At 41.6% G+C, this 26,754-nt stretch overlaps 1 protein-coding gene across 3 annotated transcripts in view; it reads left to right on the plus strand.

The window, feature by feature from the left end:
- SEC16B (SEC16 homolog B, endoplasmic reticulum export factor) overlaps nt 1-26,754 on the plus strand; it is a 379,445-nt gene that overhangs the window by 201,292 nt on the left and 151,399 nt on the right. For all 3 annotated transcript variants that reach the window (XM_082265600.1, XM_082265602.1, XM_082265601.1), the window contains 2 exons: nt 6,312-6,449; nt 10,744-10,857. In XM_082265600.1, the coding sequence (XP_082121726.1) occupies nt 6,312-6,449; nt 10,744-10,857 (252 nt within the window). The remainder of the gene's footprint in view (nt 1-6,311; nt 6,450-10,743; nt 10,858-26,754) is intronic.

The following is a 26,754-nucleotide window of genomic DNA, read 5'->3' on the forward strand; positions in this document are numbered from 1 at the left end:
AGGTGAGAAAGATCATAAAACTTTTTGATAGTGATTTAGAAAGCTGAAGTCCATGATCAGTCTGTTATCTCTTGTGTCAAACAGAATTAATATTTGTAGATCCAAGATTTTCCTTTAAGGCTCTTTCACACGGTCCGCCTCTGTAGGTGGATCCGTGCTGCTCAGCGGGGATCGATCCGCGATCCCCGCTGAGCCGGTGTTGTAAAATGTTGTCGGACCCGTGAAAAAATCAGACCTCGTCACTTCCGGTGATAGAGCATCACAAAACAGCGGGTGGGAGTCGTCCGTGCGCATGCGCAGAAGACATTTTTCGAGGTTTGGCAAAATTATAACAGAGAGCGGACAGCTGATTGAGAGGAGGCGGGGCTGAGGTGCGACGGAGGACACCGCCGCGTCATCGAGACATTAGGGACGGAGGCACATATGCAGAGCTGGTGGAGGAGGCGGGACGGAGGTGCGGCCGTGTAATATATGCAGGACTTTAGCGACTCCTTAGGTTTTATTATCTTTACATTTAGTATTTCTTATTTTGTATTATATAAATAGTAAATGTAATGAAATCCTAAGGATAAATAATACGATAATTGCTAAAGATAATAAAACAAGGAGTCGCTAAAGTCCTGCATTTATTACACGGCCGCACCTCCGTCCCGCCTCCTCTATTCAGCTCTGCAGATGACGCGGCGGTGTCTTCCGTCCCACCTCAGCCCCGCCTCCTCTCATTCAGCTGCCCGCTATGTGTTATAAGTTTACCAAACCAAGATAATGTCTTATGCGCATGCGCACTTGAGACTCCCATCACCGGAAGTGACGAGGTCCGATTTTTTCACGGGTCCAAGAAAATTTTAGAACACCGGCGGATGACAGCTCCGTCTCCGCTTGCAGTGCGGAGAGGGAGGTGTCACAGCCCCCGCTGCTCTCTATGGGGAATCGGATGAGAGCGGACCGCCTGTCCGCTCTCATCCGCTCTCATCCGCTCTCATCCGATCCCATCCGATCCCCAGGACGGATGGAAAATAGGGTTTCCATCCGTCCGGATTTCACGGACAGAATCGGATACGGATGGCAGCGGGTGTCAGCGGACATGTCACCGCTGACATCCGCTGCTCCATAGGGCTGAATGGGGCATTCGATCAGATCCGCCTAAAAAACTGACAGGCGGATCTGATCGGACCGCCCGTGTGAAAGAACCCTTACTGAGGATTTTTAAAGTTCCCTTTAGAAAAAAAAACATTATTGTCTTTTATAAGGTGGTCTGGTTGCGAGAAATGATGTCCTATGTGTGTAGTAATCATTTTTTTTTAGGATGTGTCTATGTAAAATCATTATTTTTGTAATGCCTGTCCTATTTCACCAATGTAGTATCCCTGGGTACACTTGTTGCAATGACCGAGGTACACCACACTACATTAGTGGGGGTGCAGCTGTGTGATCCAGTTTTTGTGTATGTGACACTTTTTGATGGGTTGCTGTGGCTGCACAGTTTGAAACTTTTCTTGTTGCAAGATTTTGGTTCCCTTGTTTACTTCTCTGTAGTCAGAATAAAGTTTCCTTCTGATTAATTTATATCTGAGGTTGGGTGATTGCTTGAAGGCCAGCATTAGGGGATGTTGGAAGATTTCTTTAAGGATTTTATCCTCTGTTATGATGGGTTGCAGCTCTTTGATTATTATTCTTATCCTTTCTAGTGCTGGATTGTATGTGGCTACTGAAAAATGTAAAAGGAAAAAAACAGCCTTGTATCTCTAGTAACCGCAAAAAATCTAGCAGAAATATAGTCTGAGCTGCAACCATAATCATAAATGAAGATTAAAGACTGAAAAATCTGCCAACAACTCTAAATGCTGGCCCTAATGCAACTGCCCCAGACTCAGACATGAATAAATCGGCAGGAAATTTCATTATAACTACAGGAACCCAAAAAAGGGAACAAAACCTTAGGAAGCACAGTGGCTTAGGGGGGTCAGCACTTACAGTGGTTCTAGGCAAGACATTTTTCCCCTTAATACATTCCCTGCATTTTGGTAAAAATTATCCCAGTACCATAAAACTTTGGATGGAGAGTAACTTGGTCTGAGAGTGTTTGCAAGACAAGCACATTTTTTTTATAAATTTTGACTTGATAAACAAGCAATGTCTTGATATAGAAGTAGCGCCACGTCACAACTGAGTATAAAAGAGAAGAGAGGTGCCTCTAATTGTAGCAATATGGTTACATTTATTGAAAGTACATTTAGCATCTCAAGTGATTGGTGATTAAAACAGGCACATCTAAGTATGCAGGCATCCGGGGTAAAGCCCCGTACACACGCACCGATTGTTGGCCATAAATTTTCGTTGTGCATGCTATAAAATTTTTGTTGGCCGTCACCAGAACGGCCGATTGTTCGTCAGTCAGTACAGATTTCGTCCGACAAAAGTCAGATGAGCAAGACTGGGCATGCTCAGAGAAGAAAAAACACACGAAAAGTGAACCAGCACATGACATCACTTCTGCAGTTGGTTGTTGTTGGCCGACAAAATTCGTGTGCAGTCTAGAGCACATTTCAACCAACACAACAACACTGGACAAAAGACGGTCGATTGGTCGGCCAACAATTGGTGCGCGTGTACGAGGTTTAAAGCTATCCACATAGACTCTCCTTCTCATCGCCATCAATGTCATCCCTTCCACGCTGCACTCCACGAGTTCTTCAAGCCTCGCTTTCAGATCGCTCTACTGCAGGGTAGTCTTCCGGGTCACAACTGCAGACTGACAGCGGTGAGTGCCGACGGTGAGGAGGATGGTCTACATGGACAGCTTTACCCCAGATGCCTACATACTTAGATTAGATGTGCCTCTTTTAATCATCAACCATGTGAGTTACTAAATGTTGAACCTTCATTGAAGGTAACCATATTGCTACACTTAGAGATGCTTCTCTTCTCTTTTATACTCTGTAGCTCCTGCTGGATTTTGCTTCTAATCCCCTTGTGGAGGTGCCATTTGTGGATGGACATTTTATGGTTACACAATAATCACATTGCTATAATCTTTTTATATGGACTATAAACTAAAGGACTTATGAATAAATGGTTGTGGAATGAATCATTTGAGTTTCCATTATTTCTTATGGGGAAATTGGCTTTGATCTAAAAGTGCTTTGGATTACAAACATGTTTCCCGAACAAATTATGCTCGCAATCCAAGGTTTTACTGTAGTTATTTTGCCCACCCCCAATTCCATTGCACAGAGCAGGCAAGTATAACATGTTTATTATTTTAGGAGAAAAAAAGTAAGCTTTTACAACCTCTTTTAAAGCACTGTGGTCCTTGGTTTGGATCTCAGTAAGGCCCCATTCACATTATGCAATTTGAAATTGCCAGCAGAATCACTGGTAACTGCTGGCAAACTGTTTAACCTGGGTTTGGGTGTCATTATTCTCATTGGCACCTTAAAAGTGGAGCGATTCTGCCACGATTGTCATGTGACAGAATTGCACAGCAAACGTGGTAAATTTGTGCGTTTAAAAAATCACGCTAAGTTTGTAACTCAAAAAGAGCTGGAGCTTCCTTTCTGCAAAAACACACATAGGGAATACTATTGAAGTGAATGGGCTGTGCTATGCACAACACCCAAAAGTTTGTGAAAATTGCGCATAGTTCCCACTATGTGATATGTAAACGGGGCCTCAGTGTTTCTTTTTTCTCGAGAGTGTTGTCTTTGTTACTTTTTTTAACATTCTAATACACTATTGTGTATCAGTACTGCTTGGATTGAGAAGAAAGGGTTAAGCCCTATAAAACTTGTCCTAAAAATGTAACTGTTAAGTGGGGTACACACTATAAGAAAATTGGGTGAACGATTGTCCGATTGTTTCACAGTAAATCGGAACCGATGAAAGAATTTTCGTATGAAAATTTGTATGAAAATTCTCATAGGACAAAGGTTTTTTTTTTGTTCTTTATTGTTTCTGATCATGCGCAGTCTTTCTTTTCTGATTTTTCTTGTACAAAAATTGTACGAAAACGGTACACATTAAACGAAAATCGTTCATTTTTTCCCGTACAAGAAAAATTGTGGAGTTTGTCCCTTTGAGAATTTTTGTACAAAAATTCTGAATCGTCTGTAGGAAGTTCTGTACACACTATACAAAAATCGTACGAAAATTCTTTGGACAAAAATGTCCGCCCGATTTTCTAAGGGTGTACAAGCCTTTAGCGCAAAAAAAAAGGGGGGGTATAACACACATTGTACCTAACTGTGGTACAAATATGAGATAAAACTATGCTAAGACTGTGCATGCAACTTTTTTCTTGTACTGTATAGGTAATCGACTAGAGCGCTCATCTGCAGCCAGACTGGAGAATTACATCATAACAAATGTAACTGTGTTTGATATGCTTTTACGCTGAAATATTTAGACACACACAGCGCAAAGATACCTTACTGCTGTTGCTCCTGTAGGGAGATTTAAAAACTCCCTTAAAGGCTTTAACTTAATCTTCATACAATTTTCATAGGTGTTTTTTGGTCTTCTAGTAAAAAAAGACACCTGTTCATTTCTGACATCTGTGCAAAGATGTTCTTAAATTTAAGGAACATTGCAGTCAAACAAGTTTATAAAGCATTTTATGTAGAACTCTGCTCCAAAAAAAAAAAACAAGGTTTGCTGCATATACATGCTCTTTTCACTTTAAAATGGATTACATCATGAAAAGTTTTTATAGTGTGTACATAGCATTTACCTGTGGACCCTGCTAATGATTGTGATGATGCATTTCTTCTTGTGGGGGGCCGTCAATGAGAACACAGTGCTGCTGAATTCATAGACCCATTATCAACCTTTTTTTTTCTTTGCCTCTCTGGTTATTTGAGTAGAGATGTCATCATCATGTCAGTGTCTGCCACCCTAGAGGTTTTGTTGGCCACAGAGATAGAACAGACACCACCTCTAGGAAATGTCACTAGGCTTCTTCAAGGCAAGGCTGGGGTGGTGAAGCTTTGCTACTCTGTGTCAGTACCCTTGATAGTTCTAGTTGTACAGTATTGTTGAACTGTAGTTCCAAACACGGACAGATTTTACAGGGAGAGCAACAATAAGGGAGCTAGTTGGACTGCTATGGTAAAATATATGTGTGTGTGTGTATATATATATATATATATATATATATATATATATATATATACAGTATACACTATATTGTCAAAAGTATTGGGACACCTGTCTTTACATGCACATGATCTTTAACGGGAGTCCGTAGGGTTCAATATTGAGTTGGCCCACCCTTTGCAGCTATAACAGCTTCAACTCTTCTAGGAAGGCTGTCCACAAGGTTTAGGAGTGTGTTTATGGGAATGTTTAACCATTATTCCAGAAGCACATTTGTGAGGTCAAGCATTGATGTTTAACGAAAAGACCTGACTTGCAGTCTGCGCTCTATTTCATGCCAAAGCTGTTCTATCGGGTTGGGGTCAGGACTCTGTGCGGGCCAGCCAAGCTCCACCCCAAACTCACTCATCCATGTCTTTATGGACCTTTCTTTGTGCACTGGTGCGTAGTCATTTTGGAACAGGAAAGGGCCATCCCCAAACTGTTCCCACAAAGTTGGGAGCATGAAATTGTCCAAAATGTCTTGGTATGCTGACGCCTTAAGGATTCCCTTCATTGGAACTAAGCTCTAAGACTACCTTTTCAGTTTTGCATTATTTTTGTTAAAACAGGCATTCTGCTGAGCCAGTATTGTTTGCTGTACCCTAATTCCGCCTCCCTTTCTCTTCATGGCCATATTCTGTAGGGCAATGGAAAAACGTAAGGGTGATGTTCATGGGCAGCACAGTGGCTAAGTGGTTGGCCCTTCTGCCTAGCAGCACCTAGGGTTGTTGGTTTAAATCCCAACCATGGCGCTACCTGTAAGGAGTTTGCATGTTCTCCATGTGTGTGCTTCCTCACACATTCCAAAGGCATGCTGGTAAGTTAATTGGCTGATGTCTAAATGGCCCCAGTATGTGTACGAATGTGAGTTAGGGACCTTAGACTGTAAGCTCCTTGAGGGCAGGGACTGATGTGAATAATATGTAAAGCACTACATAAATTGACAACACTATAAAAGTGCTTGTAATAAAATAAAATAAATGTAATAGGAGCTCCATTTACTCTGTTGGATCAGTAAATGATTAATTCTCATTGGTTGCTGAGGGTTACTGTACTTAACGCACCAGTACAATCGTTTGTGCTTCCTTATTGAAGGCCATTTCATGATAATTGGGAGCAAGTAAAGCACCTTGATCAGACAATAATACCTAATGCTGTTGTCTTTCATCTTGCAGGTATATAAATTCCTATATGCCACTCGGCTGCTGGATTATGGCTTGACATCCCTAGCCCTTCATTACTGCGAATGCATTGCCTATGCCCTCCTCTCCTCCAGCTCAGGATCTTCAGTGCTGATATCAGAGTTAATCAAGGTGACTCAGGCTCTTGCAGACATCCTTAGATATCCAAGCACCAGCAATCTGGCTCTGGAGATTATAGCCCTTATACTGTACAAGCAGAAAAGCTGATATGGCACTTTCCCTCTTCTTTATTTCTATTGCTGTCAATGGGAGTTAACTGTAGAAAACAGGCCATCTGCTCTTCTCCAAATATATAATAAAACCCAAGCTCCTTTAAAGCTAAACATTATTTCAGAAGGAAACTGCCTGCACATTTTAAGCAGAAATTCTACCATTTCCCTGTTGACATAAAACTTCTGGGAATAAACATTAATCATTAATGACTTCTCTTCTCAAATGGCCTGCAGTAAAATGTGTTTAACGCTTCCAGCTGAAGAACCAGCATTTTCACTTTAAAATGGGAAATGATTGCTCCTGGTCTCCAGAGTGTGTTTCCCTTTATGTGTTCAAACTGCATGTACTGCATTCATAATGGTCATATAGGCAATATACACTGATAGCTACAAAGATATTAATCTGCTGTTATAGGTTCAGGTTGGTTCACCCACACCTTGCACCACACACAGCAACCACAAGGAATTCTGTACATCCAACACACTTTTAATGCAACAAAGAAAGCCGCTCCAGGTGAGCGAGTCTCCAATTAATGCCCACACTAGCCCAGCTTGCATGCTGTGTGCAAATTATTCTGGATGGCTGCACTTCCAAAAATCCTCTTTATTGAAGCTCATGTGACAGATGGTTACCAGATGGAGCAGGGGACAAGGCAGTAGACGCGTTTCACGCAACTATTACTGCCTAGTCATTACCAGGTAATGACTAAACGCTAAAATTTACGCATAACATGTCTACTTCCTTGTCTCCTGCTCAATCTGGTAACCACCAGTCACCAGGGGTAGACTGGCAACTTTCGGCCCAGGGGGGGCAAGTACAAACCAGAGGCCCATGGTGCAGCAACTCAGCCCCCCTCCCACTCTTCCTCATCTCCTCCTGACCCCCATTCCAGGCTGAAGCTCCACTCCAGGTACTCTATTCACCGGCCAAATCTGGGTTCCCAACTTGGCCAGCGGGAAGCAGTTGTGGTGTGGGGGGGGAGGGTGGGACAGCTTGGTCAGGGCTGGCGGGGGTATGGAACCGGCCTCTGCTCAGACACAGTTTACACCATCCATGCTGGGGGGGAGGCCTGCGCTCTGTCCTTTCTTCATCCCACACTCAGTAGGTCAGCAGTAGGGACTTCTTAGTTCTTTTCACCAGGAATCCTTTAGGCATATCTGTGGCAGAAGCAGTGGAGACTTTTTACAGGGCATCAGAGGGGCCTGGCCTAGTCCTCACCTGCCTGTCACATAAACTGCAGTTGAAAGGATTTTTGGAAGTGCAGCTGTTCAGAATCCTTTTCTTTATGACACTTTTAATGCACTAAGAAATGTGTTCACTCAGAATAAATGACTAAAGCCTTAGAAGTATGGCTTTAAAAAAAAAAACTAAACGTACATACTCTCCTAGGGGGCTGAAGCACTGATCACAGCTGCAGCTGTCCCCCGCCACCTCTAAGACCGAGAACTGAGCGATCAAACAGCGCTGATCACTCAGCTCTCGGTCTTCAGCCTGCAGAGAGCCGGTGACTGCCAGTCAGCCAGCGTCTCTCTGCTCTCCCCTCCGGGGCTCACTGGAGCGCTGGGCTGTGGAGGGTGCAAGACCAGATGGCTCAGTCTCTGAGCAGTTTGCTGGGAGGCTGAGCCAGCTGCTGGTCCAGACATCTGTGTGGATCCCAACTGTAAAGTCGGGATCGATCCAGCGCCTTTACCGACTTTTGACATCAGCCGACAGCGGACTTTAGCCTGCTATCGGCAGAAAAAGGGTCACAGGAGTGCAGATGGAAGTGCACTCCTGTGATCCTAGGAGAAGTACAGGCAAAATAGCTTTGACCATACTTTTTCTTTAGGCTGGATTCACACATATGCGAATTGGATGCATGTTTCCTGGCATCCAATTCGTATGACAGGCAAGGGAGACTGGCTCTCAATGAAGCCTGTTCACACATGTCCAAGACGACCACGGTCCAGATTGAAAAAGGGTCTGGTGCGTGTTTGGGTCTGGTTCAGGAGCGAATTCAGGCAAAAATTCAGACCTGAATGGTACCTGAAATGGCACTGGACCCCAGGCACGAACCCATGGCCGGACATGTGTGAACCTGGCCTTAATGTTGACCATAGACATCTTAGGCTACATTTACATTTGTGGCTGAAGGGGAAAAGGGGCAGTAAAAACATGCTGTTGAACCACGTTTTTACCAGTTCCAGCCTCTATCCCTTTAAGCTGCAGGCAGCAGATGGGGGTGTATACATGCTGGCAGTACTGATTGCTGAATGTGACTTATTCAACTGCATCATTTGTGCGCAGTGGGTCTGCATTTTGAGGGTTAAAACAGGAGGTGTGGAGACAACATAATGTCTTCGCTCCAACTATGAAACGCCTCTTGAAAATTGATCTTCTGTGGATCACTTTTCCAGAGGGCAAGGCCCTACTACAGAAAAATGTTATATTTAATAAAAGAACTGCATAAACACACACATACAGACTAAGAATTCCTGAGTTTGCATATTTATGTATGTGGATGAGGAAAAGGGAAACAGATATAGAGAGACTGTAAGAGAGAGAAAGAGAGAAAAAGCAGACTGAACCTGCCTTATCACCAAAGAAACAATAGTGGTCAATTGAAAATGTCAATCACAGCCAATCACTGTAAATTGGTTGGCTAAAGGAGTCTTCTACAATCTTCTGCCAGTCACATACATGAACATTTTTAGCTCCTGTCTATGATTACTGTGGAATTTGTGCCACACAAAAAATGTATATGAAGTAGGGATCGACTAAATTATCGGCAAAGCTGATATATCGAGGGCCGATATGCACTTTCCCCGATATATCGGAATCGGCCCCGGAAATTACTGATATTGCTGATATTTTGGAGAAAGTGCTTGTACCGGAGTGATGCCTGCAGCTAGAGGCATCACCTCGATATCGGTGTCCATAGACGAGGGTCAGCTGTCTTGTAATGACAACCGATTCCGCTGTCATTACAAGGAGCGGGAGGGGGCACCCCCCCTCCCGCCTTCTATGGCTCGCCCGGGTCTCCTGTCCCACCAGGAGACCCGGGAAACCAGCCTTTACGGCCGCCGAAGACCCGATCAAAGCCGCTTTCGGCTCTGATCAGGGTCACCATGCAAAAACCCGGAAGTGATGTCATAACATTTCGGGTACTGATTAAAAAAAATGACAGCATTCAAAACAGCCAAACTTGGCGTTTTGAATGCTTTTAAGTGCAAAGGAGGGGTGTGGGGTCCCCAGATCCCTCCACAAGAGTACCTGTCAAAAAGAAAAAAAAAATGTTTTAAATGTACAAAAATATCGGCACATATCGGTCAGTACCGATATGCATTGGCCAAAATATTGGTATCGGCAACGAAAAACCGTTATCGGTCGATCACTAATATAAAGGACAAAGAGTATTGTCTGTAGTCTCCCTTTAGCCAGTCTTTAAACCATTACAGAATGCATGTGTTAGGCAGCCATTTTGGTACAGATAGAAAAAGGGCTTTTCTTCCTCCACCAAAGAAAACAGCGAGCATTCCTAAACCTCACTCCAATCTTCTGAGCCTAGAAATTACAGCTATGAGACTCTAGGCACAGGAGTGCCTAGGCACCATCACATACCAGGAAGTGCACTGCTATTATCAAGAGGAATTCCAGACAAAGAGTACATTTGTCGGGGTACTGCTTAGGCCCACATAACCTTTCTAAATGTTCCTTATAATAGCAAATCTTCACTTTTTGAGTTCAGGACCATTTTAAAGTAGAGCTGCATCTAAGACTGATATTTTACGTAAATTATTAGAGCACATTTTGTCATATCTACAACACAATATTATGATAATCAAAAGTGCCTCTATCTTATAACTAAAAAAATATTGTTCCTTCCTTAACAAAGAAACCCCATTATATAGTCTTTGGCTTCAGGAACAGTATGGCCATTTCATTGTATTTGGGAGTTCAAAGAGTCCATTGTTTTCAGAGAGCAACTGTGAGAGGAACAGCAGCACACAACGTGATAATATCATTGTCCATAAAAATTGAAATCACAGGGCTCTAGGGCATAGTATGGTAGCATATCTTTTTAATGCGTGAGTGCAGTCAGAGAAGGAAGATGGGTCCAATAAAATAACATGCTTGGAGATGAGCAAATAAATGTCATGTTCATGTAAAAGTGTCATGTGTTTTGAAGCTCTCCTGTGTCTAATACTTCTAGCTTGCAGAACGTTTGAGATACTCGGATCCTCAGATTCTAGAGCAGCCTGAACCGGAACAGAATCAGGAGCCATTGTGGCTTGTCCAGCTTCGTGCTTTGCTCCTACAATTCCAGGTATTGATTTAAACTTACACACCAAATAGCATAGGTTAAACCTGAACTTTAGTCTGAAAATGATGTTCTTCCAGAATTCAGTGGTCTCCAAATGTGGCCAGATGTGGCCCTTTGCTTGCCTTTATCCAGCCCTTGTGGCACTATTCTTCCACTGATACAAGACACTATTCTGCCAACTGACATTCACAGTGGGGCACCATTTCTCCTATTATATAGAAACTCCGCGCTTATGGTCTATTTGGATAAAAAATATATAGATGGATATATGGAGGTATTTAGGCTGCAGCCTCCCTAAATTATAGTCAGAAAGACCATATATAGTAAATGGAGAAGAAAGGTAGGGTGATGGCGCTGCCTAGTATTAAAAATATTATAGGGTGTTAATAAAGTGCTAGTGAAGGATAAAAATATATGTATAATGCACTGGAAGTCCAGAATATGGAAAAAAAGGCACTAAAAGCACAACTGTATAATATGATCCAGAAAAGAAATGTGACTAAAATGTCAAAAATTCATAAAAATGTACTAAAGTACAAATATACCTAATTGGCATATAAAAGTGATGTGTACATATATGTGTGAGCATAAAAAGGTATGGTAAAGATATAATAAAATGTGGTGCAACTAAGGCAGTGTAAACAATAAATATAAGTATGAATGGATACCAATGTTTAAACTGATGTGTGCATAAATGGCTACACAATTGATGATCAAAACATAAACTGTATAGAATCACACAGTATAAAGCTATAGATAGATTAAAGTGCTCTGTGCATATCCAAATACCCCAAATGAAATCACACACTAGGGTATAAAAGGTGAAGTGACAATAAAATAGATAAATATGTGCAAACAAAGTATACCAAATAATAAAAATAAAAAAAGTCCAATATTAGTGATTGGTGCCTATAGAACAAGTGCAGTGACCATAGAAGAAGTATATTTATAAATGTGGTGGGCAAAAGTTCAATGTTGATAGCAGGTGACAATTATCATGTAACAAACTGTGAAGAGTGACCCCTTATATCTTTCTCCCTAAATGTGAGTACCTCTCTTATGTTTCAACTACAAATAAACCTGTTTATACGGTATCACACTATGTGCCTTTCCGTTATTCCCTACACCCTGGTATTTTACTACGAGTGATACCCCGTGGATGTTTGGAAGCCTACGTCCTACTGGCAGGAGCCCACTAGATCCCGACCACTCTCCTTGGGGAACCTTCCTTACACCTAGGACCCTTCAGAAATCTCCCGGGACGTCCCCACCTAGGACCTATTGAGGACACCAGGATCCCTCTGGCCACAGGATACATTTATATACCCGCTCTATACCCCTGTGTGGGGTGGGTATTTCTGGCGAGTGTGCTATTTACTAGAGGGATCACCCAGCACCTCACCGCCCACCACGGGGTCACTCTTCACAGTTTGTTACATGATAATTGTCACCTGCTATCAACATTGAACTTTTGCCCACCACATTTATAAATATACTTCTTCTATGGTCACTGCACTTGTTCTATAGGCACCAATCACTAATATTGGACTTTTCATTACAGTATTTTTATTATTTGGTATATACGGTACTTTGTTTGCACATATTTAACTATTTTATTGTCACTTCACCTTTTATACCCTAGTGTGTGATTTCATTTGGGGTATTTGAAATTCTATACAGTTTATGTTTTGATCATCAATTGTGTAGCCATTTATGCACACATCACTTTAAACATTGGTATCCATTCATACTTATATTTATTGTTTACACTGCCTTAGTTGCATCACATTTTATTATATCTTTACCATACCTTTTTATGCTCACACATATATGTACACATCACTTTTATATGCCAATTAGGTATATTTGTACTTTAGTACATTTTTATGAATTTTTGACATTTTAGTCACATTTCTTTTCTGGATCCTATTATACAGTTGTACTTTTAGTGCCTTTTTTCCATATTCTGGACTTCCAGTGCATTATACATATATTTTTATCCTTCACTAGCACTTTATGAACACCCTATAATATTTTTAATACTAGGCAGCGCCATCACCCTACCTTTCTTCACCATTTCTCCTATTGACATCAGCATTGGGGCACTATTCCTCCCAATGATACCAATGATGGGGTACTATTTCTCTAACTAATACCAAATATGGTGATGTTTACTCTGATGCCCAAAAAAATGTCCACTCCTGCTGGCCACAGTCTGACCCTCCTACAGTATAAAGGACAATAAACCAACCCTTTAGAAAGTTTGGAGACCCCTGTTCTAAAAGGCTGGGCCCTTTTTGCAGGTATAAATATGTAAACCCTTAAACATAATTGCCTATACTGTGTAAAATCCAGTAATACATTGTCTCACCCTGCTATGCACATGCTCATTTGCTTTCTATTTTTAAGGCACTTTAAGGCCCAATCTGTAGAGACCAATCAGCTGACAGCCTAAAGATTTGCTGCTGCTCAGGGGCTCTGGGCTTCAGCAAAATGGCAGCCTCTGGCAAGAAGAAACAGGGGTAATGCTGGAGGCAACACACTAATTTTGGGAGAATAATAATTAAAGTGGAATGTTTATTTGCTTTCTATTTTTAGGCACTGTGCCAAATCTGTAGAGGCCAATCAGCTGACAGCCTAAATATTTGCTGCTGCTCAGGGGCTCTGGGCTTCAGCAAAATTGTAGCCTTTGGCAAGAAAAAAACAGGAGCAATGTTGGAGGCAACACACTAATTTTGGGAGAATAATAATTAAAGTGGAATGTACAGTATATTCCTTGCTAAAGAATATTGTTTTTATCAAGTTATTATGGGTAAAGTTCCTCTTAAATTTGAGCTACACTTTTGTCATGTAGTATAAGTCAGTGTTTATCAACTTTAATGCATATATCTCCTTATTTAAGCTGGTTTTTACCATGTTTCCCCTAGAGTGGGGTTTATGTCAAGTACCGTGTGCATTTACCACCAGTAAGCGCTAATTATATATCACTGTTCTCGAGACAGTCTCCTATATTTATGGCAATACTACTGTAGTGTTTGCAAGTGCCTGTTTTTTTTCTTCAAATCAATTTTCTTACTCACGTGTCCATTTGCAATCTGGGTTCCACTGAACCCTAGGCTTCCTCCAGGAGTTCTTAGGGGTTCCTTAAACTGAGGCTAATTGACCTAACATCTGATGGTGCCTACATAGCTCTGGGTCAAACATCTTGGCAGAGCCAGCGGCATGACACTTATTCTCTATTTTTACAGTCCATAAGGCCCCTTTCACACTTGTATGACTTTTCCTGCGATCTGGGACTGCAAAGTCGCATGACAAGTCATACACCATAATTTCCAATGAGTACCATTTATATCTGTGCGACTTGAAGTCACAGTGACTTCAAAGTAGTCCCTGCACTACTTTGGTCCGACTTTGATGTGACTTGAGGTTCATAGACCCCAGGATTACACAGGCATTGCTCCAAGTCCAGTCAAAATCACAGCAAAATCGCACCAAAATTGTGTCACAGTAACAGCAAAATCTTGGCAAAACATTGTGGGACTTTCAGCTCACACAAGTGTGAAAGGGGCCTAAGGGTAGAATTTTCAACCACTAATGTAAGGGGATCATTCTTCCCCCGACCACACATACAAGGAGCATTCTTCAAGATGACCTCAGATAAATTATTTTTGAAGAGCTCCCTGAGACCGCAATCCTATTTCAAGGGTTTTTATGATGTAAAAAGGTTGGGAAAGGCTGTTGTAGAAGAAATTAGGCTAAGTACTAACCTATTACATGGACAACAGAGAAATCTTGGTGCCAGTGTTGTGCTGACAAAGAAATTGGGGACACTGCCATGGTGACAAAGGGATTGGCCCTGTTGGCAATGCAACAGAGAATTCTGCATTGTTACTTTGGTGACAGAAGGATCACAGACATTGTCTTAAAAACAAAGAGATCTTCTACAAGGTTCTTTGCCATTACAAAGGAGGAATGTGGCACAGTACCATTGCCACAGTGATGCTAGGTATGTTGCTGTGTTTCATACAGTGCTACAGTTGCTAACTGCTTTAGACTAAGGTGACCAGATTTTTAAAATAAAATCCAGGGACTTTTTTTTTTTTAAATTGGGAAATGGCACAAGATTACATAATACACAGAGCGTTGGTCACAGGACTGTATAATACACAGAGCAGTGGGCACAAAACTGCATAATACACAGAGCAGTGGGCACAGGACTACATAATACACAGAGCACTGGCCACAGAACTGCCTAATACACAGCTCACTGGCCACAGGACCACATCCATAAAACACAGAGCGCTGGGCACAGAACTGCATAATAAACAGAGTGCTGGGTACAGGACTACATAATAAACAGATCGCTGGGTTCAGGACTGCATAATACACAGAGCGCTGGGTACAGAACTGCATAATACACAGAGCGCTGGGCACAGTACTACATAATACACAGAGCGCTGAGCACAGGACTACATATAAAACAGAGCGCTGGGCACAGGACTGCATAATACACAGAGTACTGGGCACAGGACTACATAATACACATAGCGCTGGGTTCAGTACTACATTATACACAGAGTGCTGGATTCAGGACTACATAATACACAGAGTGCTGGGCACAGGACTACATAATATACATGAGAATGTTAGGCATAGTTTGCAGAATTCAGAGGTTTGCTATGCCAGAGGACATTTCTGCCCCCACATCCATAGCTCACCTTTGCACCCTTCTCTCACAGATTATCTCTGCAGCCACCTCTCAGCCCTTACCCCACAACAGCTAAACTCTCCATCTCTCCATGCAGTTGAATCAGCTCTGACCACTGCTCCCCCACTGCCCTCACTTGTGTACAAATAGATGCCCCCCCCCCCATCTCTTCTCGCCTCCTGGTCTCGGCCCTCTACACAGTCATTTTTGGCTCTGCGTCTCCTCCTCTGAATAGCAGCAGAAGTGACAGTGAGATGGTCCAGCAGGGGGTGTCAGCATCCGAGCCACCAGGCTGTTTTTCAGCCATGCCCTGTCTATGTTATTCTGGCCCTGAATCCGGGGACAAAACCGGGGACAGACTTGGTTCCGGGACAGTGTCCTCAGTCGGAAACTGGGGATGTCTGATCACCCTACTTGAGACTCCTAGACAGTTATACAAGCACACATGTAGGAATCCGCTGAGCATATCCCTTGATGTCACTGTAGGTTGTGCTGCTCCAGAAGGGGTCAGATCTGAGAAGTTGGGCAGGAATGCAGGTATACTCCTGCAGCAAGTCTGGAATTTATAATGTATCTTTAAAGCACATAGGAAAAAGGCCTGAGACTCCCATGTGCTCTAAGTAGTTGGTCAGGGGGATCACTCTGATATGTACTTACCTACTGAACACTCAATATAAATAGGATGTAGCTTCAAATAGTGGCAAAATTCTCCAATTAGAACAAGAAGTTTGTGATTCCCCCTTAAATGTATATAGAATTTGCCATAAGTCTAAACTGTTACAAGGCATCTATATGAATAAGCAGAGCTAACCATTCAAATGACAAGAACCCTGGGGCACTGGTTCAGAACCTGCAGTGCAGGTAATGTTTAACTGCCTTATTAAATCGATCAGTGGAGTTATATCACAATATTAAATCGTATAAAACCCTAGTCCTTAGATTTAGTGGGTGCATTTGTTTTTTCTTTAAAACTTATTTTCCACTACTGATTCTGCCAGTAACAGACTTTTTGTCATAGGGTGACAATGCTCACTCCCTGTGCTGTATCTATGGAGGAAAATTGTGGTCACCCTAGGATGCTCTCCAGCTTGGAAATACATACACCCCCTCTTCTTCTCATGTCAGGATCATAGGGGGCAGGTGTTCTTTAGCTGACAGATTAGTTAGTTGACAGAAAAGAACTGGGAGGGCTGATAACATTCAGGCTGGGTTCACATATATGTAAATCGGATGTGTATTAAACATTACATGTCAATGTGACCGGCTCTCAATGGAGCCCGTTCACACATGTCCGGGGCGAATGCAATGCGGTTTCCGAAAGAGTCCTATGCACATTTTTGGGTCCAGTATAGGTGCGAATTCAGGAAAAAAATTTTCATCTGAATAACACCTGAACCACTGAACAGAAGCACACTGGACCCCGGACTGCAAACCGCATTTATGAACTCAGATTTCAAGTGCTCAAGATGTTACAAGGACCCTGGATTTCTAGCAGGATCAACAGGTATTTTTTCTGTATTTGGATAAAATGTAAAGGCAGCCACTACATCTAAGAACTGGTATGCTGCAATATATTACATTTGTTCTTGGGTTTAAAAGTACTTTAAATTAAAAAAAAAATAGACTGAGATAAAAATTTGCATATAGACTACAATGAACAAGCAGTAAAAATCGCTAAATATAATTGTGCGTCTGCTTTTTTTCAGTTTCCTCTCCTTGGGGGAGCTAACAATGCAAATTAGTAGCTTTCTGACTCACAACACCTTGACATTTACCAGGGAAGTCTAGCTTTTGTTAAATTTGGCATTCCTGATATTTCAGGTGGCACACTAAAAGGCTTATCTGTCAGTTCAGGGCTTGTGTAAAGGGAGTATATATATCTTTTCAACATTTTTTTTTTCTCTATAGTCTTGTAAAAGAAATCAGCTTGATGTAATTCGTCTTATAAGTATGTGTGAATGTTTTATTAGCCTTCATCCCAAAATCGATAAAGAAACAGACTACCCTCCAAAGAAGTAAGGGGCTATTATTTTGGCACCACAGGCAAATAAACTCCAAGGTATGATTATATAAAAAAGTGTGCAAATCTTTATTACAATGTAAAACAATCCATTGAATATCTAAATGGGTTAATAACACGATGACAGTGGATACAGTATGGGATAAACACAGAAACAGTGATGGAACCTGATCCAACGTGTTTCAAATGGAAAATTATTTGATCTTCTTCAGAGATGCTCATATGTAAGCATAAGGATGTTCGAACTGTGTTAGGCATGAACATGTTCTTACCTGCAAATATATAAAAGCAGAGTGCAGATGCAGAGCTGCCTCTCCGTAAGACCACAGGGGTGCGTTGGGCCCAATCAGCCATGCCGACAAGCTGCTGGGACTGCCAAAGGCTGCAATTCATTGGTCCAAATGTCACCAATGGACGGACAGCCGGATAGGATGTCAGTACAGACAGGAAAGGGCTGAAATACTATGGATGCAGACCAACATGTGCTAAATGGCTGCCAGCTAGTGGCATCTTACAGCATAGCCATGGATCTAAGTCAGCAGCAAGCGGCAAACCACCACTTCGACTCCCGGGGTGACATCAGCGGCTCCAGCAGCTTGCCATCCTGGCTGGTTGAGCACACCGTGCTATCTGGGGTCTTAGTGAGAGGCAGCTCTGCATCTGCACTCTGCTTTTATACATTTGTGGCTAAGTACATTTTCATACCCAACATGGTTCGAACATCCTTGTGGCCTACTTATGAGCATTCCTGAAGAGAATCAAATAATTTTCCATTTGAAATGCATCAGATGTCTCTGTAACTTGCTATTATGATCAAGGTCATGTTCCATCACTGTTACTGTGTTTATTCCACACTGTACTAGCCGCCATCGTGTTTTTAACCCATTTACCTATTTAATGGATTGTTGTACATTGTTATAAAATTTGTATACTTTTTTTATATAATCATACCTTGGAGTTTTTTTTGTCTGTGGTGCCAAAATAATCCCTTGCTTCCTTGGAGGGTATTCTTTTTCTCAGTTTGTTTTTAAATGTAAATTGGGATCATACATAGTGGTCGCTTTATTTTCCTTTTTATAAAGATGTAGATGGTAGACACTAGTTCTGAAACTGGTTAAATTCAATAATGTAAAGATAAGTCTATACTATAGGGCGAGGGTCAGCAAACTGTTGATCGCGATCTACCCATCAATCGTAGGTCGACCCCTGGAACCTGAACAGGAGTGGTGATGGCATTTACTGGAACCAATTCCCTTTCTTCTGGCAGCATCTGAAAGGCGGCTTCTCCTCCTCTCCCTTCCGCCAGCATTCAGCTGCTGTGGGAGGAAAATACAAGGGGATTGGTACGAGTAAATGCCTCCTATCCTTTCCATGTTCCTCATTTTCCTGTTATCCAGGCCCCCTGTGTGCTCTCCTGGTCTCCTGTTTCAGGATGGAGAACTGGTTAATTTACCAGCCCCTTCCTTTTCTGAATGAACACAGTGAATGATCAGTACCAATCACTCAATGTGTTCATTCATAACTGAAGCACAGTAAACTGTGCTTCAGTTTGTTAATTATCACAAGGCCACTCAGCACAGAGTACTTCCAATTCATTCACTGTCCAGTGCAGCTGAGGCTACAGAGAATGGACCAGGGGCAGGGGCATAACTACAGGGGTTGCAGGGGTCCCAATTGCAACCAGGCCCCATGCTCCAGGGGGCCTGTGTGGCTCCCCTGTACACCTGGATAGGAGGGGCGGCGGGGGCAGCATGTAGAGAAATCACTGTCCTCCTTTTTCCTCCTATAGCTGCAGGAGGAAAATGGAGGAGATTGGTTCCTCTGTATGCTGCCTCTGCCACTTGTATTCTGCTGTCTCTGGGCCCCTGTGTGCTCCACTGGTTGCCCCCCCCACTATTCTCCCTCCCCTCTCCTGTCAGCTGCTGCAGGGAATGTGTCACAATAGAAAACCAGGAAGGGGTCGGTAAATATTTAATTTACCAGCTCTTTTTTTTCTCAATGGACAGAGTCATAGTCAGTGACATTGTAAAAAAAATAAAATAAATGATAAAAATGAATACAATTAAAATACCAAAGAATAAAAACTACTGACACCAGTGGGTGAATTTCCAGGATCACAAAAGTCACACTTGTGACCGGGCCCTGGCATTCCACCACGGTGGGAAGGCCCCAAGATGGCAGGAAGGGGGGCCCACTGCAGAACTTGTGAAAGGGTCCCGCTCTGGGACCATAAAAAGGGCCCTGCAATGAGAGTAAAGGGCCCCAAGATCAGTGGGAACATCCCCAGGCTTGAAGGGAAGGGCCCCAGGCAGGGGTTCGGGGGGGCCCTTTATGGTTTCTTGCACCGGGTCCTGAAGGTTCTAGTTACGCCTCTGACCAGGGGAATCTGTCTACAGTCCCTTCCTCTGTCCGAAAATATATCATCAAAGCCCCCCAACAGGGCTCCTAAAAGTAAAAAAAAAAAATAAAATAAAAAATATTTAAAAAAAATGTAAAAATTGTAAAAAAAAACAATAAAACAATAAAATAATAAAAATAAAAAAAAACTGACACCAATCTCTGCTCTACTGACACCATCTGCTGCTCTGCTGACACCGTCCGCTGCTCTACTGACAAAGTTCACTGCCCTACTGGAACCGTTCACTGCTCTACTGACTAACACCATTCTCTGCCCTACTGACATGTCTACTGCTCTACTGGCTGACACTATTCACTGTCCCGCTCACACCAACCTCTGCCCTATTAACGCTTTCCACTGCCCTAGTGACCCCAACCTCTGCCTTTCTGACAATGTCCATACACTGTCCACTGCTCTACTGACACTGTCCATTTCTCTGCTGACTGACATTTTCCACATTTTAAGTAGGGTATTTTGAAATTGATGGCACAATGCTTCTCAAAAATATTGGGGCAGGGTAAGAAAAAGCTGGCAAAGTAAGTGGTACTAGCATGGAAGACCTGGAAAAACATATTGATGAGGTTAACATAATGAGGTTAACTAGCAACATGTCAGTAACATTATTGGGTAAATAAAGAGCATTGTGGAGAGTCAAAGTGCCTTAGAAGTAGAGATGGTCAGAGTTTCACCAGTCTGTGAAAAACTGCTTCTAAAAATTGCTGAATATTTTCAGAATAATGTTCCTCAACATAAAATTGCAAAGACTACATATGTCCTCATCAACAGTTCATCATGCCATCCAAAAATTCAAGGTGATGCTCTATCATGCAATGAAGAAGCCATATCTGAACATGATCCAGAAATGCTGCTGGCTCGTCTGGGCAATTTAAAATGGTCTGTTGCAAAATGGAAATCTGTCCTGTGGTCAGATGAATTGAAATTTGTAGGGCCAGCCCTACCATGGGTCCCCCTGAGTCCATTGGACCCAGGCAGCACTTGGAGAGGGGCAGCAAATTGACTGCCAGCAGTTTTGTGTGTCATTAGTTTGCGGCACATTACCAGTGGCATTTTCCCATCTCATACTGCCGCCTGTAGTGCAAATTGATGAGTATGAGGAGGTGGAGCGACTCCTCTGGGGAGCATCCCTCACATGATTGTGGTGTGCGCAATGACGTCAGGCATCAGCGCACTCCATCTCATGCAGGGCAGGCTGAATCTTCTAGGGCGGTGGACAAGGCAGACATAGAAGTGACAGAAGGACAGACAGCGGGTGTTTGGATGGACCGGTCTGGCGGTGAGTTTTGGAAGGAGATAACAGTATATATATTATCTTCTAAATTTTATATTTATACAAAATAATGGACAAGGGGGCCTTTTGGTGGGCGTGAGTTCTTTTTTTTTGGGGGGGGGGGGGGTCAGCATTTCAGTCTTGGACCCAGGCAGCACAATATCTTTGTCCAGCCCTGGGAATTTGACATTCATTTTGGCAACCATGGGAGCCACGTCCTTCAGACTAAAGAGGAGAGGGACCTTGCAGCTTATCAGCGCTCAGTTCAAAGTTCTGCATCTTTAATGGTATGGGGGCACATTAGTGCATATGGAATTAGCAGCTTGAACATTTGGAAAGGCACCATGAATGCTGAAAAATACTGTATATCCAGGTTTGAGAGCAGCATATGCTCCCATCCAGGAGACATCTTTTTCAGCAAGAGAATGCTAAACCACATATTGCATCTATGACAACAGCATGGCTTCATAGTAGCAGTGCTTAACTGGCCTGCATGCAGTCCAGACCTTTCACCAACTGAAAATATTTGGCACATCCTGAATTAAAAAATACAATAAAGAAGACCCAGGACTCTTGAGTAGATGGAATCCTATATTAGGCAAGAATGGGACAGCATTGTGCTCCAAAAACTCCAGCTACTGGTCTCCTCCATTCCCAGATGTTTATCATGGTAAACATGGCCTGTTCAAATTTTTTGAGAAGTGTTGCTGCCATCAATTTCAAAACTACCTTATTTTTTTTCTTAAAATAGTATATTTTTTCAGTTTAAACATTTGACATGTTTTCTATTTTCTATTGTGAATACAATATGGGTTTATGAGATTTGCAAATCATTGCATTCTGTTTAATGTAGATTTTTCACAGCAACCCAACTTTTTTGTAATTGAGGTTTCATTTTTCTAAGTTTTTCTTACTATTTAGCTAGGCCTTGCTAGGTCATTTCTTTAAAAAAAAAAAAAAAAAAAAAGGCGCCAAACCCTGGTGATCTTTGATCTCTTTCATGTTGTTCAGGTAAATCCCAAAGGTTGCTTACCTCTGCTATAGAGTACAGCAACTCATTATAGGCAGCTCTCTAACACAAAGGGTCTTCAAAGGTCCTTTGGAAGGAGCATCAGACCAAACATTTAGTTGTCCAAGGGTATCTGTTTCATCATAGAATTCCAGAAACAACAAGCAAGTGCATTTCAAGGGATATAAGTCCCCCCCCCTTCCTTATCAGAGTTTAAACTATTGGTTTAAATCTAAATATATTTTCTATACTACAGAAATCCCTTATTTACCTATTAGTCATTATTTGCATTCTGTATTGCAGGGCCACACAATGGCTGTTCTTTATTGATTTCTCTTGCAATGCAGGCCTATTTTAGGGTAAAAAATGGCAGCATACATATTTCTTTCTTGGCAGGTGTACTTTAACCACTTGGACAGCTGGGCACTTATACCCCTTTCCTAACCAGTCCAATTTTCAGCTTTCAATGCTCTCACATTTTGAATTACAGATACTCAGTCATGCAACACTGTACCCATATGAAATTGTTGTCCTTTTTTCACACAAATAGAGCTTTCTTTTGGTGGTATTTAATCATCACTTGGTTTTTCATTGTTTGCGCTATAAATGAAAAAAGACCAACAATTTTGTAAAAAAAAAATTTCTTCATTTGTTTTGGCCAAACAAATGCTACATATCTTTGGTAAAAAGAAAAAACAAAAAGAAAAAAAAAACAAATAAATATATTATTTGGTCTTTGTTAAGGTTATAGAGTCTACAGGCTATGGTGCTAATCATTAAAAATTGAATACACCTGATGTACTGACAGCCATCTCATTTCTTGAGACACTAACAAGCCAGGAAAGTAAAAACACCCACCAAATTACCCCTTTGTAAAAAGTAGACATTCCAAGGTATTTAGTAAGAGGCATGGTGAGCTTTTTTTAAATTGTAATTTTTTCCCCACAACTCTTTGCAAAAAGAATATTATTTTATTTATTTATTTTTTCTCACAAAGCTTTTATTTTACAAAGTTATTTCTCACACTCTGTATAGGCGTACTTGCAACTACATCCCAAAATACATTCTGCTACTCCTGCTGAGTATGGCAATACCACATTTGTGAGACTTTTTCACAGCCTGACCACATACAGAGGTCCAAAATCCAAGTAGCACCTCCAGGTGTTCTAGGACCATAAATTACGCATATAATTTCCTGAAAACCTATCACACGTTTGAAGGCTCTGGAGCACCAGGACAATGGAAATGCCCACAAAATGACCCCATTTCGCAAAGCAAACACCCCAACACATAATCTAGGAGGCATTATGAGTCTTTTGAACATTTTTTTCCACATGTTTTTGGAAAATGTGGAAATAAAATGAAAACACTTTGTTTTTACACAAAGTCCATTTATAAGATATTTCTAACACATAGCATATATATAGCAAAAATTACACTCCAAAATATATTCTGCTACTCGTCCTGAGTATGGCGATACCACATGTGTGACACTTTTACACAGCCTACCCACATACAGAGGCCATTAGGTGCTCTAGAGACATAAAATTACAAATCTGATTTCCTGACTACCCATTACACTTTTGTAAGGCACTGTCGGGCACTAATAAGCATCGTAGTGGCACTTATGTGGCATGAATGAGCACTGATGTGGCACAGATGAGCACTGATGTGGCATGGATGTGGCACGGATGAGCACTGATGTGGCATAGATGTGGCACGGATGAGCACTGATGTGGCATGGATGTGGCACGGATGAGCACTGATGTGGCATGGATGTAGCACAGGTGAGCACTGATGTGGCATGGATGTGGCACAGATGAGCACTGATGTGGCATGGATGTGGCACGGATGAGCACTGATGTGGCATGGATGTGGAATGGATGAGCACTGATGTGGCATGGATGGGCACAGATGAGCACTTATGTGGCATGGATTAACACAGATGAGGCATAGGTGGGCATGGATGGGCATGAATGAGGCACAGATGGGCATGAATGAGGCACAGATGGGCACAGATAAGGCACAGATAGGCATAAGTAAGGCACGGATGGGCAGGAATAAGGCATACATGAGTATACATGAGGCACTGATGGGGCACAGATATGCATGAATGAGGCACTGATGAGGCAGGGGTGAGCACTGCTGTGGTCTCCCTCCTCTCCTCGCATGCTGTACTGATCGGTGTGTACAACGTGCAAGGAGAGGAGACAGCTGAACCGGACATGCGCTGGTTTGTTGACAACTGATCGTTTCGTCATTGGACATGGTCATTGGCCCTTTACCACGATCCGTGAGCACGGACACTGTACATCATTTTATGCCCTCTCAGAATTAACCGACAAGCTTTTGCCATCATTCGTCTATGGCCTGGTCGGCAAGTGGTAAGGCAAGAGAATTACAGAGTAATAGTACTTAGCCACTGAGAGCTCATTCTAGTGACTAATCTACAGATCTCTGTATTTAACAGTGAACCTCTATTATTTGCTTATCCTTTGGTCTGTAACTATACTGTTTAAAGCATTTTGTTATATCTGTTTGACAAGTACAAAAAAATAACTTGTTAATCCTCACAGAAATTCAGTGAGCTCCTAACTTCCTGTGGTGCGCTGTACTGACAGACAAAGTTATCAGCCCTGTCTGAGTTCTTTTTTTTGAATTACAGAACACCTTATGCTAATGAGATGAGGAAAGTTAAGTGTTCTGTATTCCTAGCACTTCTTGACTAGGGATGATCGAACTTTTCAAAAGTTCGGTTCGACCAGAACACCCGAACCTCCCAAAAGTTCGGCCCGGATTTCAGAACCCCATTGAAATCAATGGGACCCGAACTTCGGTAATAAAAAAACACCATTTTGAAGCCCTAAAACCCAATAAATGCCCCTAAAAAATGCCTAGGGTTCTGGGTCATGCCCCAGGGACTATTAATCACACAAAAAAAAGTTCTTAAAAGTTGTCATTTTTGATAGAGAGACAATTATTGAAAAAATTAAAAAAAAAAAAAAAAATTCTTTGGATTTAGTGTCTGGGGGGTCTAAAAAGTGTACCTGTGAAGTTTCAGCTCTGTAGCATGTCCAGAACCAGAAAAAAAAAAAAGATTGTTTGTATTAGGTCACTTATAGAACAGGGATATGGCTCCGCTATTTTCACACCTTGCCGGTTTAGTAGCAAGCATTTTTTTGGGCATTTTTTGGGGGCAGGCAAAACATCTGAACTTCTGTGTAGGGGTATATATACATACACCCATGTCTGTATATATACACATACACATATATAGGTGTGAAAATAGCAGAAATCTATGCTTGCACTAATTAACACCAATATAGCTTCTCTCCTATAACACCTATATATGTGTATGTGTATAAATACATATAAGTGTGTGTGTATATATAACCCTATACAGAAGTTCAGATGTTTTGCCTGCCTCCAAAGACCCCAAAAAACGGAGCGGAGACATATTGGTGTTCATTATTTCATTAGTGCAAGCATAGTGTTCTGCTACTTTCACACCTATATATGTGTATGTGTATATATACAGACATGGGTGTATGTATATTTACCCCTACACAGAAGTTCAGATGTTATGCCTGCCTGGAAAGATGCCCAAAAAATGCCCAAAAAAATGCCAGCTACAAAAACGCCCAGGTGTGTTTTTGCAGCTGGCGTTTTTTTGGGCAGTTTTTTGGGGTCTTTGGAGCAGAGATGTATAGTAACGAAGTAGAACTACTTAAGTACTGTACTTAAGTACCGAAATGCGGTATCTGTACTTTCCTAGAGTAGAATTTTTTTCTCCTACTTCTACTTTTACTTCACTACATTTTTTCGATGATTTCGATACTTCTACTCAAGTATTTTTTTTTTGTGCTGCATAGTTACTCGTTACTTTTAAAAAAATTACCACTGCCAGAACAGTTTGCATAAAGCTCAAAAAAATGTGTATAATGTCATTTGTAAATCAGCGCATACGAAAATAAAGGTTGTGTATAATAAAAGCTGCTATACCAAATCTTTCCAATAAAAAGAAAATATGAAACAAACAAATAAATGGTGCTACAGCGCTTAAAGTGCATCAAGAAACTACTAACAAACACAGGTTAATCATTTGAATAAATCATTTGAAATAATAAAAACAATATGATGTTCAAACTTTTGACTTATTTCTTTAATAACTACATAACACAGTACTTGTACTTCTACTTTCAGTACTTGAGTAGAATTTTTTTTTCAAAACTACTGGTACTTTTTACTTTTAGTACTTAAGTAGCAAATTTTTTGAAAAAACTACTTGCAATACTTAAGTAAAAAAAATGTTGAATACTTTAGTACTTCTACTTAAGTAACTTTTTCTGCGAGCACTTCCACTTCTACTCAAGTAATTTTTTGATCGAGCACTTGTACTTTTACTCAAGTAGAAATTTCGAGTACTTTATACAAGTCTGCTTTGGAGGCAGGCAAAACATCTGAACTTCTGTATAGG

This window comes from Pelophylax lessonae, assembly GCF_965119305.1.
Source record: "Pelophylax lessonae genome assembly, chromosome: 8".
In the NCBI taxonomy this organism is placed as follows: Eukaryota; Metazoa; Chordata; class Amphibia; order Anura; family Ranidae; genus Pelophylax; species Pelophylax lessonae.